Raw genomic sequence first — 20830 nt, forward strand, 5'->3', positions numbered from 1 at the left:
TCGTTCATATCTCAAAAACTAGTGATCCAAATAACTAATGGGAAAAACGGTTGGAAAACAAACTTAATTTTGTACAAGTATTATCTCATATCAGCACCACTAATTCGAATGTTATCTATGCTAACTGGACGTCGCAATTTCCAGATGGATGACACGGATACATCCGATTAGACATGGCAGTTCTAGTATTTTGGTCATATCCTCATTTCGATTATCGAAACAAAATGATTTAGTATGTGTTACGAAGCTAACACAAAGATCTTCCAAAATCGAAGTGAATAGGAGCTTAAGAAGACGATAAATCAAGATGAAGTTACTGGTGTTGGATCTCGGTTTTCTACACGCCCAAACGCAGCGGAAGTTTAAAAATTTTATTTATTTTGAAAATCAAAATATGTTTGGACGCTCGTATGATTTTATCATAAACATTCATAGGGTGTTGAAATTTCATACCTTTGGTGAATTCAATCACTTGGCTCCAACTGATCCGGTATAGGCGGATCTAGCTCTTGTTGTAAATCCCTACGAACATTCTTCGATCTCCGAATTAGGTCCACGACTAGATTATTTGTTCCTCTTCTAACTTGCACTAGAAAGTATAGAAGATTTTGCGTAGAAGAGAAAAATTGAGAGACGGCTCAATGTTTCTTTTTCAAAACAAGTGGCCAAAAATTATTTTGGAGGAATTTTGAGATGCAATTCACGTTAATCACAATAGTGGAGGCTTGGAGGCTAGGTCATTTTCCCTTTTTATATTTCCTTAAAATAATAGCCTTGACCTAAATTCCACAATTAACCTTAATGAGCTTGATTAATTAATTGGGCTAGTCACACTAGTTTAATCCATTAATCAAGGCCCATTAATAACTTTAATTATTTAATATGTTGGACTTGTACTCCTACAAGCCCATTAAACATATTATCCATCATATTTAATTTATTAATTAATCAACTCAACTCTTGATCTTAATAAATTAAATACATTATAAATTCAACATTTGAATTTATTATTTAAATTATAAATTCAACTCCTTGAATTTCTATCACCTCCAAAATTTAATATTTAATAAACCCAACATTTGAGTTTAATAAATTAAATTCTCAAATTTTATAAATTCAAGTCCTTGAATTTATTATCTCCAAATTTCATAAATTCAACTCTTGAATTTACTATATCATAAATTCAATTCCTTGAATTTATTTTCTCAAAATTTAATTATCATAAATTCAACTCCTTGAATTTACTATATCATAATATAAATTCAACTCCTTGAATTTATTCTCTCAACGAGAACAAACGATCCAGTGCTTGTGTGACCCTCAATGGTTCAGGGATACAGCTAGCCGTGGGTTCACAACTCTTTGTGATTCAGGACAGAATCCTTTATTCGGGCTTACCCTAGTTAGCCCCATTCTTTTCATCAACACCTTGATCAAGAATGTCAGAACTCATTTCTGATTGCACCCATCGGATCATGGTAAGAGCGTCTAGTAGCATCGCCCCATGATCCCCTAGGTATCACTGATAGTGCCTGCAAGAACCAGTCGATTATGATTAACGTACAGTACGGTCCCTTCATCTCATATATCCCGATCGAATCTGCAACCATTGGTTCATCGAGGGTTGCATATTAATTCGATAACTATGTGATAACTATAATAGTGGCATCGCGTGTACTATTTGGAGAACTCCTTCTCCAACGTACATCTTGTACTCTGGCCAGAGATTCCATGCACTATTATTACATCAGATCACATAGGATATCCACACCCGTAGGTGAGTGGTGAATCCCCGACTACAATGCACTGGCTCCTATATGTGTCGCAACTGTACCCAACCTCGCCACCTGATGACTCTCCTGGAGCCGGTAAACGAGTCAAAGCACAACCCTAGCATATAGAGCCTCAGTGTTGTCCCGGGTCGTAAGGACTAATGGTGTACAATCATAACCACGGACTTATCCTCTCGATGAATGATAACCACTTGGAAAGTCCGAGGGAGGGTTGTTCGGTATAATCATCATATGACTACCCATCTGCATGTTTGGACATCTCTATGCCCTTACTAAGAAACACAGTACACAACATCACAGATGCTAGTCTCGAGCTCAAGCGGCCTTTATCCCTGTTTTAGGCGGCTGAATCGACTAGGAACGAATTTAGAATATGCAGTGTTTACAAATGAGTTTCAACATCGAATTACGATTCATTTGTATTAAAGCATAATCAAGGACTTTATCTATGCTGCTTGCATGGGTATACAGATAAAGTATAACGAAACCATTAAAAGTTAAATTATATTAAAATAAAGATTGTTTATTCAACTTGAGTCAATAAATTCCCTAGCCAACCGTTGGCTTGTAAGGCATCTACTCTAACAACTGGTTATGCACTGAATGAAGAACAAGTACCAGATTATATATAGCCTGGTATTTCGATAAAATTTATATAATACAAACTCGAAATTGAGTGATTCGTGATTCGACGGAAAACTAAGAGAAAGTGATATGACTTTTATATTCATTACTTTGCCCAAAAATCGACGAATCAAAAGTTATAATGAAGCGAAAAGAGCAACTCGACTTGGTGTAGCTAGACTTGGTGCAGCCGGATCAGCCAGGCACCTCCAGCAAGAGCTAGATTTGGACCAAATCAAGTTAACGGTAAAAATAGCTCGATATCTGAAAGTGGCTAGCAACTCAAATATGACACAGTTTTAATGATAAAAACCGTACAGAACTTTTCCAAATAGACATTCTTGTATTTAATGTTCACATCATTCTTGTATATTATAAGTACAACACTTTGTAGATCAAACATAAGCTTTTGATGAAGATTCGTAGTATGAGCAGATTATAAAAAGAAAACAAACTAGAATGAGAGCAAACCCAAAAAAAGTGTGTTACATCAAATATTTAATCTCCAAACATCCGTAAACAAATTTAAGTGTTTTTATTTGTAGCATTCAATTGTTGTCTTGGTCAACATTTTATGTTTTCTTTCAAATATCAAAATAATACATACAAAATATTTGATAAAATGTTTCAACCAAACCGTTTATATATATTCAACTAAGATTATTTTCAAACCATTTGCAAAATGTTTAATTGATTTTTGAATTGTCATCTTGACTTTCTTCTCGATTTAAAATCAAATTTAATATAATTTCTCAACAATCGGTTATTTATGTAACTTTTTAGAAAGTTATCTTAAATTGTTAATTTCTTTCTTTGTCCTCTATATTGTCAAATTTATATCTTAATACGATCATTATATCTTCTTTTTTTTTACAGTGTTCGATCTTTTTTTGAATAATGTCAACGTATACGCACTCCCAATGAAAAGAACTTGGACATACTAACACAAAGATTAATCTTAAACTAACTTTGCGCTTCACATGATCCAGCAGAAACTATTCAGAACTAACCTATGTATATATATATATATATATATATATATATATATATATATATATATATATATATATATATATATATATATATATATATATGGCGAACCAAGCTGAGAGTAGCGGGGTGGGCCGAACAGAGGCAGAGAGCATTTTAATTTCATTTTGTCGTCTTATCTCAAAAATTGGGCCTACACTGACATTAGTCTGTACATAAAGTAATATTGTGATTTCCACGAGCTTCAACGTGTGTCTAGTAGTAATTGCTTCCATCAGACGTCAACAAAAGTTGGGAACTTTTCAAAGTGTAAATACCATGAGACTTGTGCATAAAAACTTTCGGAAAACACGGGCAACTTATTGGAAACACACTAAAACCCAAACAGGTGCATTGAAATGGAAAGGTGTGCCAGATTGTTGAAGATTTGACAATGGCAAGGCCACATGATAGAAATCAGAAAACAGATGAAGACGACCATTGATTAAAATTATCTAATTCGAAAGAAGCGAGAATTTTCCCTCAAGATTCTCTGAAGTTTCTGGATGTCACAAACAAGGGATGAATTCAGAAACCTTGATCAGGGTTCGAAAGTCATGCTCTCTGCCTCTTGCCTGACTGATTCGAAGAGCACGGAAGAAAGATACCGTTCACCAAAGCTTGGAAAGATGACCTGAATCCAAGTTAAGTATAAGACAGATATGTTAGCAAATTTGGTATCAAATTGGTATTTAGACTAGTTTAAGCAAACCCCACGGCTATAATTTAGGAAATGAAAACATAAAGAAACAAGTCACAAAATTCAAAATAACTCAGCAATTTTTCAACAACATCATCAAAACTTGGCCTCTCTAGATCATGGTTCTTCTGTGCTGCATAGTAAATCTGCTAGTATCCCCAAATGCAAGCAATCTGATTAACGCACGAAAAAATAAATATAGCAACAGAATTGAACTCAGTTTTTGGAAAAACATTTAGAAAGTTCTTGACCATCCAAGTTAACGGACAGAGAACAAAAACGGAATCTGAGATCAACAAGTCTTCGAAACTACAATTATGATTCTGATAATGAATCCTGAACATTGGCAGGTGATTTTGGATCATGTAACCAACAACTTTAGTTCATTATATGAGCCCTTAGGTGGCCTTTGCCCTCAATGATGCCATTCGATATTATTGTTTCGCTGCCCCTCAGAATGGGACATTCTATGATATTCTCAGTAGAATAATTACTAACTTGGTTGAATCGTGTGATTAAGATGGTCGATCTATTACCAGATGTAAATACACACTGTAATCAACAAAGTAATACAATATATGTTTTCTTCTGTTAGAGAATTCACAGTTTCCCCCACTGATGTACTCTGATTTCAACATCATCGTATCAACAAGAAATGAGAAAAAAAAATAGACTTACGACAAAGAGCTTTCCAGCGTTCTCTGGACGCTTTGCAAGCTTAATAGCAGCAACTGCCGCAGCACCAGATGATATTCCAACCTGCAGAAATAAAAAAATCAGATATGTGCATGAAGAGGTGAATATTTTTAAAAAAGTAAAAATTTAAAATCAAGCATATTTCATGCTACTTGTTAGATGACTAAAGCAATCAAAACTCACCAATAACCCCTCTTTCAATGCAAGTAGCTTTGCCATCTCTATGGCCTCATCACTTGAAACCTGGAATAAATCCGTGACTTGATAAAGCATACATCTCAACGATTTATTGCAGTAAACCATTACCGCCATACACTTCAATCACGCTGTCAAAAAATTTAGAAGAAAATCGAGTCTTACTTGAATTACTTCATCAATGATATCAACGTTCAACACACCAGGGACAAAACCGGCACCAATCCCTTGGATCTTATGTGGACCTGTTGGAAACGTGCCTTGGTCACTTTTGGATAAAGATTTGCTAAATAATTGGTCCATTAACCAATTCTTTAGGAAATAGTTTTTGAATTATTTTGAATTGATATCAGGAAGATTTTTGGTTTTCTGTTGTGTTTTTCCAGCTCTATATAAAGAGTATTGCAATGAATAATAATATAGAGCATTCCAAATACATTTTCCTCGTTGCTTTCTTCTACTGTCATAAACTTTTATGCTCTGTTTTTGTTGTTATAAACCATCAAAATGGTATCGGAGCTTTCTTCTTGAGGGATCTTTAAGTGGAATGAAACAACAATCCAAAATCCATACACACGATCAGCTTCAATAATGGAAACTGAAACAAATTTCTCCCATATAGCACCATCATCATCAAGTCTGGGCTATTAAGATGACAACCTATCTTGAAGCATTAGACCTTTGGGAAGCTATAGAGGAAGACTATAACGTACAATCATTGCCGGAAAATCTTACAATGACTCGGCTTAGGATCCACAAAGAGAGGAAGACTAAGAAGTCCAAAGCTAAAGCCTGCCTCTTTTTTGCTATTTTGAGCACTATCTTTACAAGAATAATGAACTTGGCGTTGGCAAAAAATATTTGAGATTATCTCAAAAAGGAGTACCAATGAAAGAACCAAAAATATGCAAGTACTCAATTTTATTAGGGAGTCTGAAATGCTGAAAATGAAATGAAGGAGACAGAAACCATCAAAGAATACTCTAACAAGTTGTTGGTTATAGTAAATAAGGTGAGGTTGCTTGGTAAGGACTTTTCTAATGAACGAATTGCGCAAAAAATTCTTGTATCTCTGCCTGAAAAATACGAGTCCAAAATTTTTGCTAGAAGAATTTAAAGATCAGTCAAGCATTTCCTTGGCAGAATTGGTGAATGCATTACAAGCTGAGGAGATGAGAAGAGAAGAATTAATGGAGGGTGCTCTCTGAGCAAAGGCGGAAAGTTTAGGAGGAGATAAAGATGGCAAAAACAAGGATGGGATCTATCCAGCATGCCCACATTGCAAAAAGACAAACCATCTGCAAAGGAGATGTTGATGGAGGCCTGATGTCAAGTGCAGAAAATGTGGTATTATTGGACACATGGAGAGGGTTCGCAAGTCCCAACCACCTGAAGAGGCAAAGGAACAAAGCTCTTCTTGGAAAATGGTGGTGGAGATGTTCAGTGGAAAGGGGGACGTTGTGGAAAAAAGTAATTAAGAGCATCTATAGTCTTCATGACAACGGGTGGGACATGGGTTTGGCGGGGAAAGTGACATTCAGAAGTCCTTGGAAATTTACCTCTCGTTCTTACCCCGCTTTTCATCAACTGATTAGGACCGTGTCTAAACAGGGTAATATCATTCGTTTTTGGAAGGATGTTTGGGAGAGGAGGCCTTGTTTCCTTGGAAATTTATCTCTCGTTCTTACCCGGCTTTTCATCAACCGATTAGGTCGGTGCCCAAACGGGGTAATATCATTCGTTTTCGGGAGGATAGTTGGTAGGGGGCCTCGTTTAAAGACCGATTTCCATCTTTGTTACAAATTTGCATTTCAACCAACAAACATATCCGTAACTTCGTAGATGTTGTCCATAGCAATATCAATTCTTCTTTCATTTGGGATGTAAGGTTTAAAAGATATTTTAACGAGGTTGAGTTAGGTGAGTTCACTAATCTTTTAGGAGTCTTAGAGAATAGAGATAGTCAGACTCGAGGTGTGTATCGAGGATTTTAGAGTTTGGTTGGGGGACCTTTCAGGGTCCATGGGCTATCCCGATCTTGGGCTCCCTCGGGGGCCTTGTCCCATCTTGGGTTCCCACTGGGGCCTTTTTCCTCACGGACTTTCCACATGCGCCATTACTCATAGGACTCTCCACGCCAGGACGGTGGAGTGATACCTCCCCAAATAACCAAAAAAACACTTATTCAAGAAAGCAACAAAACGTGAGCCAAAAACTAAAGCAACAAAACGATCTCCAGCCAACTTCGTCACAGATGTTGTCTGTAGATGTTTCCGACACTCAAGGCAACACGTGCAGCAGCACTTTGTAATCAGCACGTCCCTTGAAGAATTATTTCTCTGAACTTCCACGGCGTGCACAGGTGCTTGTATCTATATACGATTCGCGAGAGGAAGCAGCGATACGTGCTTTGACAGTGTTCATTTTGCAATCTCTTTCATAGGTCCAAGCTCCATCGTCATCGCGAGCATAGCAATCCGCCCACAAACATAAGTAATCACCACAATTCATATCAACACCTTGTTGTCGGTAGAAAACTGGGTTCACATACTCCTTCGTTTTGTAATCAAATATATTCCTCATATACCCAACTAAGAACTTAGCATAAGCTCTTGCGGTTCCAAGTGACATTTCTGTGTGTATCGAGTTTCTAAATTCAAACTCTCTTTTTTCAGTATTGTAAACAAGCAAGAACCAATGATATTTGGCGTGAATTGGGAACAACAAAAATCTACAACGATCAATGAACTTCTTATTTAGTTGTTCTAATTTTCCCCTTGAATCATGTGTCAAATGTGATAAAAAATCATGGTAACCTTCATCTTTCAACTTTCGCTTTTTGTTCAACCTCTGTAATGCACTCAATACCTCATCCTGGACTGTCGTATCCATGTAAAATATTTCAGAACCATTTTTTCGACTATACCCACTCACAATTTGCACATAATAATCGATAATATTGTTTTTCAACGCATCCCAAACAACAAATCACAGAATTCAATGCCACAAATTTTGAATCTTTCTCCACCCCACACAGTACCACTTAGTTTTTCCCATGTATTATACTTTATTATGATGTTGCGCTCTTTGTCCGAAACTTCTTCGCAACCACAAAATTCTTGTCTACCTTGAAATTTTTAAGTTTTGACTCATCTTTATCTGCGAATATCTTCTCGACCATCACCACCATCCTTTGTCATATTTTCATTACTTTGACAACACATTTGTCTCAGTATTCGAATCTCATGGAATTGGTCTTCCACAAGTTTTTCCAATCTCCTAATTTTGCATGTTATTTCCTCATCCTTAATTTTAGATGATACCTTCGTATGAGTAATTCTTTTTAGCAAAGTCTCTGTGTCTTCAACTTTTAACGTGATCTTTCTTTCACCCCACTTTTTTCCTTAGGAGTTGATCTCCACGTACATATCCACGTTTGTTTAAGTGGGGTGAAAGCAAGATCCCTTTAAAAGTTGAAGACGCGGAGACTTTGCTAAAAAGAATTACTCGTACGAAGGTATCCTCTAAAATGAAGGATGATGAAATAACATACAAAATTAGGAGATTGGAAAAACTTGTGGAAGACCAATTCCATGAGATTAAAATACTGAGACAAATGTGTTGTCAAAGTAATGAAAATATGACTAAGGATGGTGGTGATGGTCGAGAAGATATCCGCAAATAAAGATGAATCAAAACTTAAAAATTTCAGAGGTAGACAAGATTTTTGTGGTTATGAAGAAGTCTCGGACAAAGAGTGCAACATCATAATAAAGTATCTTACAGGGGAAAAACTAAGTGGTACTGTGTGGGGTGGAGAAAGATTCAAAATTTGTGGCATTGAATTCTGTGATTTGTTGTTTGGGGATGCGTTGAAAGACGATATCACCAATTGTTTTATGCAAATTGTGAGTGGGTATATTCGAAAAAATGGCTCTGAAATATTTTGCATGGATACGACAGTCCAGGATGAGGTATCGAGTACATTACAGAGGTTGAACAAAAAGCGGAAGTTGAAAGATGAAGGTTACCATGATTTTTTCTCACATTTGACACATGATTCAAGGGGAAAATTAGAACAACTAAATAAGAAGTTCATTGATCGTTGTAGATTTTTGTTGTTCCCAATTCACGCCAAATATCATTGGTTCTTGCTTGTTTATGATATTGAAAAAAGAGAGTTTGAATTTAGAAACTCGATACACAGCTATGTCACTTGGAACCGCAAAAGCTTATGCTAAGTTCTTAGTTGGGTATATGAGGATTATATTTTATTACAAAACGAAGGAGTGTGTGAACCCAGTTTTCTGCCGACAACAAGGTGTTGATATGAATTGCGGTGTTTACTTATGTTTGTGGGCGGATTGCTATGCTCGTGATGATGATGAAGCTTGGACCCTATGAAAGAGATTGCAAAATGAACACTGTCAGAGCACATATCGCTGCTTCCTCTCGCGAATCGTATATACATACAAGCACCTGTGCAAGCCGTAGAAGTTCAGAGAAATAATTCTTCAAGGGACGTGCTGATTACAAAGTGTTGCTGCACGTGTTGCCTTGAGTGTCGGAAACATCTACAGACAACATCCGTGACGAAGTTGGCTGGAGATCGTTTTGTTGCTTTAGTTTTTAGCTCACGTTTTGTTGCTTTATTGAATAAGCTTTTTTTGGTTATTTGGTTTTAGAAAGCTTTTATTTTCTCAACGTGTTAAGGAAATTGATTTTAGTTGTAATCACTGGTTATTGCTTTTTATTAACGTTTTGGTTTTTTAGTGATTAATTTTTGCCATCAGGCACCGCACAAGTATTTATACTTATGCAAATTTAATCTTGTCCATCTATTTATTTAAGGTCAATTTGTGTTACAAAATATAATATTCCGATGCATGTTGTCTTAAATGTTGTAACATTTGACACAGACTTGGGGAGGTATCACTCTACCATCTTGGTGTGGAGAGTCCTATGAGTAATGGCGCATGTGGAAAGCCCGTGAGGAAAAAGTCCCCAGTGGGAACCCAAGATGGGACAAGGCCCCCGAGGGAACCCAAGATCGGGATAGCCCATGGTCATTACAATAAAAGACTTGGTACCAATTAAGCTAGTAGCTCAATTGGTACCAAGTCTCTTTGAACTATGTACTTATGCTAGGAGGTCATGGGTTCGAGACTTGGGGAGGTATCACTCCACCATCCTGGTGTGAAGAGTCCTATGAGTAATGGCGCATGTGGAAAGTCCGTGAAGGAAAATGCCCCAGTGGGAACAAAAGATGGGACAAGGCCCCCAAGGGAGCCCAAGATCGGACGACCAGGGGCTATCCCGATCTTGGGCTCCCTCGAGGGCCTTGTCCCATCTTGGGTTCCCACCGGGACCTTTTCCCTCACGGGCTTTCCACATGCGCCATTACTCATAGGACTCTCCACACCAGGATGGTGGAGCACATGCGCCATTAACCATCCTGGTGTGGAGAGTCCTATGAGTAATGGCGCATGTGGAAAGCCCGTGAGGGAAAATGCCCCGGTGGGAACCCAAGATGAGACAAGGCCCTCGAGGGAGCCCAAGATCGGGATAAGCCCATGGTCGTCACAAACTCTTTCTTTCCGATCTCAAATTTCCCGTTATTCTCCTGTTTTCATAATATCAGGAAAGTACACGTCCCACAAAAGGTTCAAATTTTCTCGTGAATCGTGGCCTTGGAGAAACTGCCCACATGCGACTCTGTGCAAATAAAGTGGCCGGAATGCGTTTTATGCCCGCAATGGTATTGTTTATGCCGAAAGCAAGAGGAGAATCAAGATCATCTACTTCTGCATTGCTCATTCCCGAGTGGTATTTGTACGAAAGTTTTAAAAGAGCTGGGTTTTCAACGGGCATTTCCGAGGAAGGCACGAGATCTATTTATTATGGAATCAGGGTGTCCCATAGCAAAAAGATTCTCCAGATTCTGGTATATGATAATTCATTGCATATTTTGGTTGATATGGTTGGAAAGAAATAACAGAATATTTGAACATGTGTCGGATTTCGTGGACCCCCCTTGGGAGAAAATAAAATTCAGAGTCGCCAATTGGATGACAAAGTTGCCACAGTACAATCATTTATGTATTTAAGACATAGTCAGGGATTGAAAATTTGTATGATCATTAGAATAGTGTGATAGTGAAATAGCGTAGTGCTTTACCAACTTTTCTTGTAACGCTTTCTGCGGATTACTCATCCGCGTCTATTGTAAAACTTTTAACTATTATAATAAAGTTAGTTTTCTAAAAAAACATGTTTGTCATCAAGAAATTTTTCTAACGATTCCTGGTTGATCAATAGTGGCTGCACAAATCACATGACTAATGATCAAGAACTCTTCAAAGAGCTTGATAAGACAATTATTTCCAAAGTAATACTGGAAATGGTGAATTTCTTTCAGTCAAAGGGAAAGGAACTGTGGCTATAGAAAGTCTAACAGGTCTGAAATACAATACGGATGTTCTATATGTGCCTAATATCAAAAAGGATTCAAAGTTATATTTGAAGACAAATGGTGTTTGATCAAAGATCTAAAGGGTAGAGATGCGTTCAAGGTGAAAATGAAAGCAAAAAGCTTTGCTTTAAATCTGTTGGAGTAGGAGCAAATAGGAATTTCAAGCACTGTAAGCAACGCAGAATTACGGAACAAAAGGCTCGGGCATTTCCATCACGATGGACTTCTATACATGCAGAAACATAACTTGGTGAAAGGCATTCCTTTGTTGGAAGACAAGCTATCTAATTGTGTGTCTTGTCATTATGGCAAGCAAGCCAGAAAACCATTCCCTCAAACAACATGGAAATCAACACACAAACTGCAACTTGCACACCTCTTAAAAAGCCATCTTTAAATGGTAATAAATACTACATTATATTTTATTGATAATTATACCAGATTTTGCCGGATTTACTTCCTCAAATTCAAATCTGAAGTTGCTATTATATTTTGGAAATATAAAGCATTGGTGGAGAATCAAAGTGGTTGCAGGATGCATAAAATAAGGTTCGATAACGGGAAAGAAAATGCAAATGACATATTTAAAAAGCTATGCAAGGAAGATGGCATTGAACACCAACTCATAGCTCCTTACACCCGACAACAAAATGGTGTAAGTGAGATAAAAATTGAAGTATAACGGAAATGACGAGGTTTATGCTGCATGAGAAGGAGTTGCCAAAAAGGTTGTGGGCAGAGGCTGCAAACGCTGCTGTTTTTTTGCTGAATAGGCTGCCTAGTGCCTACAAGAATTTTACAAGAAAAACTCCATTGGAAGCTTGGTTTGGTTATAAGCCAAAGCTAGAATCTAAAGAATTTTGGTAGTCTTTGTTTTCTTATGTGCCACAGGTAAAAAGAGAGAAACTTGATAAGAAGTCTGAACCAGTATTTTTTTTTTTTTTTTTTGATAGAAAACTAACTTTATTATAATAATAAGAGATTACAGCAAAACGCGGATGAGTAATCCGCCTGAAATTACAAACACCAAAATTAAAAGAAAATTAAAAGAAACTAGAGATGGTCATCGAAACAATCGAATCACAACCCTACAAATTTCCAATCCCTAACAATATCTGTAATGCTCAAGTGTCTGTAATCCTTCAAGTTGATAGTCCAAGTGGCCACTGTAAATTTGATCTTATCCCAGACTAGATCAATTGACTCCGATCCGTCTTCAAAAATCCTTCTATTTCTTTCCAACCATAATGACCAGAAAACGCAATGAACCGTCAAATACCAGAAATCTTTGAATTTATTCCCTATGGGGCACAAAGAGTCTGATCGAAACATATCTCTTGCCTCTCTAGGGAATACCCAATGAAAACCCAACTCTCTGAGGACATTAGACCAAATATGTCTGGAAAATTCGCAATGCAGAAGAATATGATCTTGAGTCTCCTCATTATGTCGACATAAGCAACACCATTGAGGCCTTAAAGCGCAATCTTTCCACCGTCTTTGAATAAATTCACAAGTTGGTAGCCTCCCCAATGCCACAATCCAAGCGAAAATCTTGATCTTTTGTGGGACTTGTATTTTCCAGATGAAATTGGAGTAATTGAAAGTAGGAAAACTTGAATTTTGAAAGAAAGAGTTGTAAAAAGAGTTGACAGAGAAAATGCCCGATGAATCACCCAACCAAACTCTAAAGTCCTCGATGCCCAATTGAATTCTTACGTTATGTAAAACACCTATCAAAACAGCAAACTCACTAGACTCGCACTCGTTAAGATCTCTCCTGAACCTCACATCCCATACGTAAGTCGAGTTGCCCCCCCTAATGACGACCTCTAAGAAAAAACGAATCGGCTTATTCTTTGAATTGCTCAACCGATACAATGAAGGGAATCTAAAATTAAAAGCAATGTCCCCCTCCCAAATGTCTTCCCAAAATCGAATTAAGTTACCCTCTCTAGGCACCACTCTAATAAGTTGATGAAAAGCGTGATACGATCGAGAGATAAACTTCCATGGACTTCTATAAGTTGTTGTTTCCGCTAAACCCAAGTCCCACCCATTTTCCTGAAGCCCATAGACACTTTGAATGATCTTTCGCCACAACGATCCCTTCTCCACCGAACATCTCCACCACCATTTACCAAGAAGAGCCCTGTTCCTTAGGCTTATATTCCCCAACCCCAGACCTCCTAATTCCTTTGGTTTGCAAACCTGTTTCCAACCGACCACGTGGCAATGTTTCTCCCCTTCGTGTCCATCCCACAAGAAGTTCCTCATTGTTTTTTCCATTCTCGCAGCCACCTTTAATGGCACTTTAAACAGGGACAGTAGTTTTGACTGGATACAGAGATTCTTCAAAGGCATACAGAATTTTCCAACCACATAATGGAAAAATTCTTGTGAGCAGAGATATCAAATTTATGAAGGACGAACAATGGAATTGGGAGGAGTCTATGAAGAAGTCATTGGAAGAACCATAACAATATTTTGATAACAACATAGATGATGTTCCGGTTCAAGGTACAAGATCCTTATCTAATATTTATGAAAGAAATGATGTTGGTATTTTTGAGCTTGCAGAATATAAAGAAGCATAGAAGGATGACAAGTGGATTGAAGCAATGAAAGAGGAGCTCAAAATGATTGAAAAAAAATGACATGTGGGAGTTGGTGGATAAGACTCGACACAGAAAGATCAAAGATCATTGGAGTCAAATGGATCTAGTACAGGACCAAACTTAATGCAGATGGTTCTTTGAATAAATACAAAGTCAGACTAGTGTTTAAGGGGTATAGTCAAGTGTTTGGAGTAGATTTCTCATAAACTTTTGCATCAGTGGCACGCTTGGATACAATCAGAATGTTGATTGCTTTGGCAATGCAAAAAGGATGGAAGATTTATCGGTCGGATGTAAAATCTGCATTCTTAAATGGTTATCTTTAAGAGGAGATTTATGTAGAGCAGCCTGGAGGATTCCAAGTCAAGACTCAAGGGACGGGGAGAAGGTCTACTTGTTGAAAAAAGGCTTTATATGGACTTAAGCAGGTCCCCAGGGCCGGGTACAGCAAGATTGATGCACACCTTCAAAGTCTTGGATTTGAAAGTCCAAGTGAAGCTACATTATATGTAAAAGGAACAGATGCCGACTTAATTATAGTTTCCATTTATGTTTATGATCTCCTTGTTACAGGAAGCAACGAGGAAATTTAAAAGAATTTAAAGTTGAAATGCTCAAAGTATTCGAAATGACAGAACTTGGTCTAATGTCCTACTTTTGGGCATGGAGGTGAAGCAAGATCATGATGGAGTCTTCAAAAATCAAAAGTACCCAAGAGAAATACTCAAAAAAATTCACATGGAAGATTGTAAAAGCACCAGCACACCAATGAATGAGAAGGAAAAATTTAGAAAGATGATGGAGCAGAAAGAGTTGATGAAAGCAAATGTAAAAGCACCAGCACACCAATGAATGAGAAGGAAAAATTTAGAAAGATGATGGAGCAGAAAGAGTTGATGAAAGCAAATATAGAAGCTTGAGTGGTTGCTTAATGTATCTTACAGCCACTAGATCAGACATATTGTTTGATGTAAGCTTACTTTCGAGGTTCATGAATTGTGCAAGTGAAGTGCATTTTCAAGCTGCAAAAAGGATTGTAAGATGTATCCAGGGCACAACAAATTATGGCATTAAATATTCTTACTATCATATTTTTAAGCTTCATGGTTTTTCTGATAGTCAGTAGGCAGGCTCTATTGATGATATTAGAAGTACAACAGGTTTTTGTTTCAGCTTTGGATCGGGTCTTTTCTCATGGTGTTCGAGGAAGCAAGATGTCATAACTCAAAGTACAGAAGAGGCAGAATAAGTAGAATGCTACAATATATCAAGGAATTTGGATCAGAAAAATACTTGCACACTTACATATGGAGCAAAATGAAGCAACACAGATTCATGTAGATAACCAAGCTGCAATTTCAAAAGATCCCATTTTTCATGGAGAAACTAAGCACTTCAAGATCAAGTTGTTTCATTTAAGAGAAGTACAAAAGAATGGTGAAATGAAGTTGTATTATTGCAAGAATGAAGATCAAGTTGCAAATATCTTAACCAAAGCTCTACCACAAGCTAGATTTTAAATGCTAAGAAACAAATTAGGTCTCTGCAACTACTAAGGCAAGGAGGAGTGTTAGAAACATGCCTTAGTCTCTTTTGGTTCAAGATTTGCTAAATAATTGGTCAATTGACCAAGTCTATAGGAAATTTTTTTGAATTATTTTGAATTGATATTAGGAAGATTTTTTGGTTTTCTGTTATGCTTTTCCAGCTCTATATAAAGAGTATACAATGAATAATAATATAAAGCATTCCAAATATATTTCCCTGTTGCTTTCTTGTACTGGCATAAACTTTTATGCTCTGTTTTTGTTGCTATAAACTATCAGGACCTTAAGCATTATACATAGTTCAATTGTCAGATGGATAAACTTGCTCAGTCCAAGAAATTTTTTATCGTTCATCACACAAAATGGACGAATCCAAGCCAAAGAAGAATGGATGAACGCATATAATTTTACACAATCATGACATATAAAATTTTGTCTTCTTAAATTCCTTGCTTTATTTTCAGACCAAGGAAATGTAGCCAAAATGCAAGGTAACAGAGAAATGAAAAATTTTAAAAAAAAAACCCATGTTTGTTTGATCGCTCATGAAAACAGAAAGGAAAATCAAAGAAATATATAGAATTTTTCCCAAAATTAAAGTTTGCAATTAAATACAAGAAATAACGGTTGTCATCTGATTATTCTCGGTACTGTACTTGGATAAAAAAACATGGGAAGTTGTTTACTATCGTCTTTCTCATCTGGTCATCAAAATCCTTCACCTAAAAATAGACTTAATGGATGGAGAAATAATAAATTCATTTTGCAAATAAAGACAGATCACAACTGACAGAGAGTTTCCAAATATTGAGGTCATGCAAAGAATCACAATACAATGGCTATTGATTGGCAGAATATAATAATAAATTTTGTAGGGAAAAAAAAGCAGCACAGAAAATTGTTGGAGTTCAAATAAAGGGAAAAAAACAAGGAACATACACATATCAAGCACAAAATACAACATCAACAGCACTCACCAGGCTTTCCTCCAGAAAGAATTGGACTTTCAACTGGTTCTACTCCATAGAGCTATACAAGAATATAGAGGGATAAATGAAAATCAATTAACTTGTGAGTTGGATTAAACAAAAGAAACAATTGCAATGCTTCAGTATCATAATCGATTTGAGTACTAGAGAGCTCTCAAGTCAACCTTTATGGCAGAATTTTGTTCTTTAAGGAATTTTCCAGCACCAGTGATAGTGCCACCAGTTCCTATTCCAGAAACAAATCCATCAATTTTTCCACTGGTTCCTTTCCAGATTTCAGGTCCAGTAGTTTCATAGTGTATCTACATATATAATTCATGTGTGTCAATAAATTCTTCCAATCAGCAATAACTTCATTCAAAATTCTTCACGGTCCATGTAACTAATATATATATATATATATATATAGATGAAAAAAATAGAAAAAATTATATCAGAAAACCACAAATAATTTTAATCATAAATAACAATAACATTTTATCATAAAAGCATAAGATGCAGCTATTGACTTATCACGCTCGCTGGGTCCACTTGAAACATGATAATGGAGGTTAAAGTACCTTTGGATTGGCAGGATTTTCAAATTGTTGAAGGATGTAGGAATTGGGTGTCTTATCACGTATCTCTTCAGCCTTTTGAACAGCACCTTTCATTCCTTTAGCCGGATCTGTGAGCACCAACTCGGCACCAAAAGCACGGAGGATAATTCTCCGCTCAAGGCTCATGGAAGCAGGCATGGTAATTATAAGCTTGTAACCCTTAGCTGCCGCCATGAATGCCAAGCCTATGCCAGTGTTACCACTTGTAGGTTCAATGAGGACACTCTTCAGCAAAAATAGAGAAAAAATGTTGGTCTTCAAAATGTCGGAAACTCATGAAAATAACATAAGAAGTAGTATCCTTGTTTTGTCCACAATCATTGCAAACTTTTTGAAGAGGAAGACCCTGAGGTTGGAAATTCTTGTGCAAATTCTATAAAAATAAAAAACTCCCCACCCCCCCCCCCCCCCAAAAAAAAACAAATCCGCTAAATCAGGTTACTTTGCCACCTCTCATCCCCTTTCACCTGCTCACTTCACTCACTGGATCTCCCTGTTTGTTTGGATCCAAAATTTTGTTGATCGAAGTGAAAATAAAAGGAAAAATAAGAAAAATCTTGTTTCAATGCAATTGTACTATTAACAAGAACAGTATAAATTGGCAGAGTATTTCTAAAGTAGTTGGATATAATGAAATAACGAAATGGACTAGAGCAAACTTAATAAAAAAACTACTGCAAACCATAGTTGTCAGGGGCGCAAGGCGCAGCGAGGCGCACAAGGGCAACGGAGCCTGAGGCGCGAGGCGAGGTGTGGGCCTTACCGAAGCAAGGAGTACATTTTAAAAATTTTAAAAATATATTTATCTCAGAATAAATATATTAAATAATTAGGTCACAATGTCACATAAAACAAAAAATAATTAATAAGTTCATAGTGATTAATAACATGATTTAAATTTTCCAATCATCTAAATCAAGTTTATCTTTTTCCATCGAATCATTAAGAGTCCCCAAAACTTTCGAACTTGTATTCTTCTTGGTCTTTATCATTTTCTTGATCAACATCAATTTTTTCTTCGTTTTCATTCAAAAGATGTGAAATCGGTCTTTCTGATTGTTTTAAATGTAGATGTCTTCAGCTCGTTCTTCTGTTCAGAGTTTTCTTCTTTTGATTTCGGCATTGGGGCGTTGGGTTTCTAGGGTTTGGGTTTGAGCTTTTTGTTTTAAACAATTAATTAAAAAAATCACTCAGACGCGCTTACTTAAAAGGCTAGCCAGGCAAGCGCCTGGACCCGGCTTAATGAATTGCTGCGCCTGGGACCCCAAGCGCAGGGTCCTCGGCGAGAGGCGCTAGCATTTGACTACTATGCTGTAGACAGGGTTCTAGTTTTTCCACTACGCAGGAATAAAATTTCACTGCACTGTTTGTGTAATTGAATCCAAGATCTGTTCATACCCCAAAGGAACATAAATTTAACACATGATTAGAGAACATATCGTTGCCTACTTTCAAATAAAACTCACTAAAGATGATGACAATAAATGTAAATACCTCCCCTGGTGTAATAAGGCCTTGATTTTCAGCATCCGCAATCATACTGTAACCAATCCTGTGTGATTAAAAACATTGCAGTTAAAAAAATATTATTCTATAACAAAAGAATCAACTCCAAAGTGTGCTTCGATCAATATTCAAGTCTTGACCATTTATAATATTATTCATTAAGCACCTGTCCTTAACGCTAGAGCATGGCTCCATGGTTTCCAGCTTAGCCGCAACACGTCCAACGCAGCCATCAACAACATTGTTCAAGTACACCAATGGGGTTTTACCAATCAACTACAACATAAGTCACACAGTGAACCAGACTCAACTTCTTTTCTCCTTTTTTTTTCTTTTTTTGAAAAAATAAAACTTGGAACACGTCAGACAAAGATAAAATACAACTTTATTCTAAATCAAAACATAAACAGACAACTATTGATTTGAATTTAGCAAATAACTTACTTCAGTAACATCCTTTGCAATTCCATTTGCCATAATTGCTAATTAAATCTGCAATCAAACACCTGCGAATTTAATTCCCTTCAGAATCTCTTAACAACATTGTATTTCTTCAAAAGGTCAAATATGTGAAACCAGAACACAAAGTACGTACATACATATCATCAGATAACACTAATCTATGCCCGAAATCAAACAGCAGCAAAAATAATTATATCATCAAATTCCGGCAAAATTTCAAAGGAAAAAGGACAATTCACCGATAATCACCAGGAAAAAAAAAAGTGAACTCTTTTCACACAATTATCTGTACCTCACAAGATTCAATCAACAACTCGACCCAAAATTAACCATTAATCAAAATTCCCCGCAACAAATGCTGCGTAGATTACATAATCGATAAACCATTCCCGATCTCCAAAAAGAAATTAAAAGAAAAATGAAAGCGATAAATACCTTTTTTCAGTGAAAATGCGAATCGTTTGTCGAGCTACAAGAAACGACTTCGTCAGAACCACCGGTCTGTTTATATAGTAGAAATTGAAGGGTGGACAGTGCTTTGTTTATAGCACGTTAATCACAATGATTATCGGATTAGAAAACTCAGTCTCCCCCAAGACTTTCTATTATTTACCCTTTCAGTCTAAACTTTAAAAAAAATTCTATTAGCAGCCATTTAATTAAAATTTGTGATCGTCCAGTGTCAAGCTCTCAAGTTTGGGACGACTCGTCAAACTCGAAACTCAGTTATAACAAAACATATCTCTCAATCTTTTTAAAATAATAATAATTATTATTATGTCATCATTTCACCGCTTAAATCACATATTTTCTATTTATAACTCAAATGTCTTCAAAAAATAAATTATGAAACGCAATTTAAGTTGTATATTTTATTTTTTTTTTAAAAGTGTTATTTTTTACTGTATATATGAGAAAATATGCTGGTTGCATAAATTTTGCAAATATTGAGAAAATGAATAAAGACCGCGATTGTATTTTGAAATATGAAAATAAAGTAAAAGGAAATAATTTGATTTTCCATAAATAAAAATGTTACCCATAACTATTAACAAGAGTTGTCTTCATTTTCATTAATAAAATTATATTTAAATAGAAAAGACAAAAATTTGTGCGAGAAGGTCTCACGGGTCGTATTTTGTGAGACATATCTCTTATTTTGATGATCCATAAAAAATTATTACTTTTAATGCTAAGAATATTATTTTTTATTGTGAATATCGATATGATTGATCTGTATCATATATAAAAATTTGTGAGACAGTCTCATAAAAGACCTACTAAATAGAAAAATAGCTTCTTATCAATCATTTAAAGAACATATTTTATTGTCAAGATAACAATATTCATATATTAAAAGACAAATAGTTAGAATCTTATTCCCGGTTTGATATATAATTTTTCAGTAATATGGGAACTATATGCATTACAAAACAATGCAAAGCAAGGTGGGCAATTGCTATTTTTTGTAATTTAAATAAATAATTAGTGACATTTACTTTTTTTTAATAATCCAATGAATATATCCCTGAATTGGGCCCAAGTACAAAAAAGATTACGTCACTGTGTCCTACAAATGGACAGTGGAAGTCACATGCTT

At 36.2% G+C, this 20830-nt stretch overlaps 1 protein-coding gene and 1 long non-coding RNA gene across 3 annotated transcripts; one reads left to right on the forward strand and one right to left on the reverse strand.

The window, feature by feature from the left end:
- Positions 1–3663: 3663 nt before the first annotated feature.
- LOC140832932 (cysteine synthase) lies at positions 3664–19854 on the reverse strand. Of its 2 annotated transcripts, none has more exons than XM_073197244.1 (11): positions 19666–19854; positions 19213–19260; positions 18935–19044; positions 18757–18814; positions 17224–17487; positions 16828–16965; positions 16652–16703; positions 5203–5282; positions 5026–5085; positions 4825–4905; positions 3664–4080 (listed from the first exon to the last, which is right to left on the reverse strand). In XM_073197244.1, exons 2-11 carry the CDS (start codon positions 19243–19245, stop codon positions 3988–3990), a joined length of 969 nt encoding a protein of 322 aa, XP_073053345.1. In that variant the 5' UTR covers positions 19246–19260; positions 19666–19854; the 3' UTR covers positions 3664–3987. The 2 variants fall into 2 exon arrangements, with proteins under 2 accessions (XP_073053345.1, XP_073053344.1); XM_073197243.1 differs by having other exon boundaries at positions 19213–19274; positions 19666–19764.
- Positions 5289–11306, forward strand: LOC140832933 (uncharacterized). Its single transcript, XR_012118198.1, has 2 exons — positions 5289–6567; positions 6685–11306. It is a non-coding gene; the product is annotated as an uncharacterized lncRNA (long non-coding RNA).
- Positions 19855–20830: the final 976 nt, after the last annotated feature.

This window comes from Primulina eburnea, chromosome 5, assembly GCF_022965805.1.
Source record: "Primulina eburnea isolate SZY01 chromosome 5, ASM2296580v1, whole genome shotgun sequence".
In the NCBI taxonomy this organism is placed as follows: Eukaryota; Viridiplantae; Streptophyta; class Magnoliopsida; order Lamiales; family Gesneriaceae; genus Primulina; species Primulina eburnea.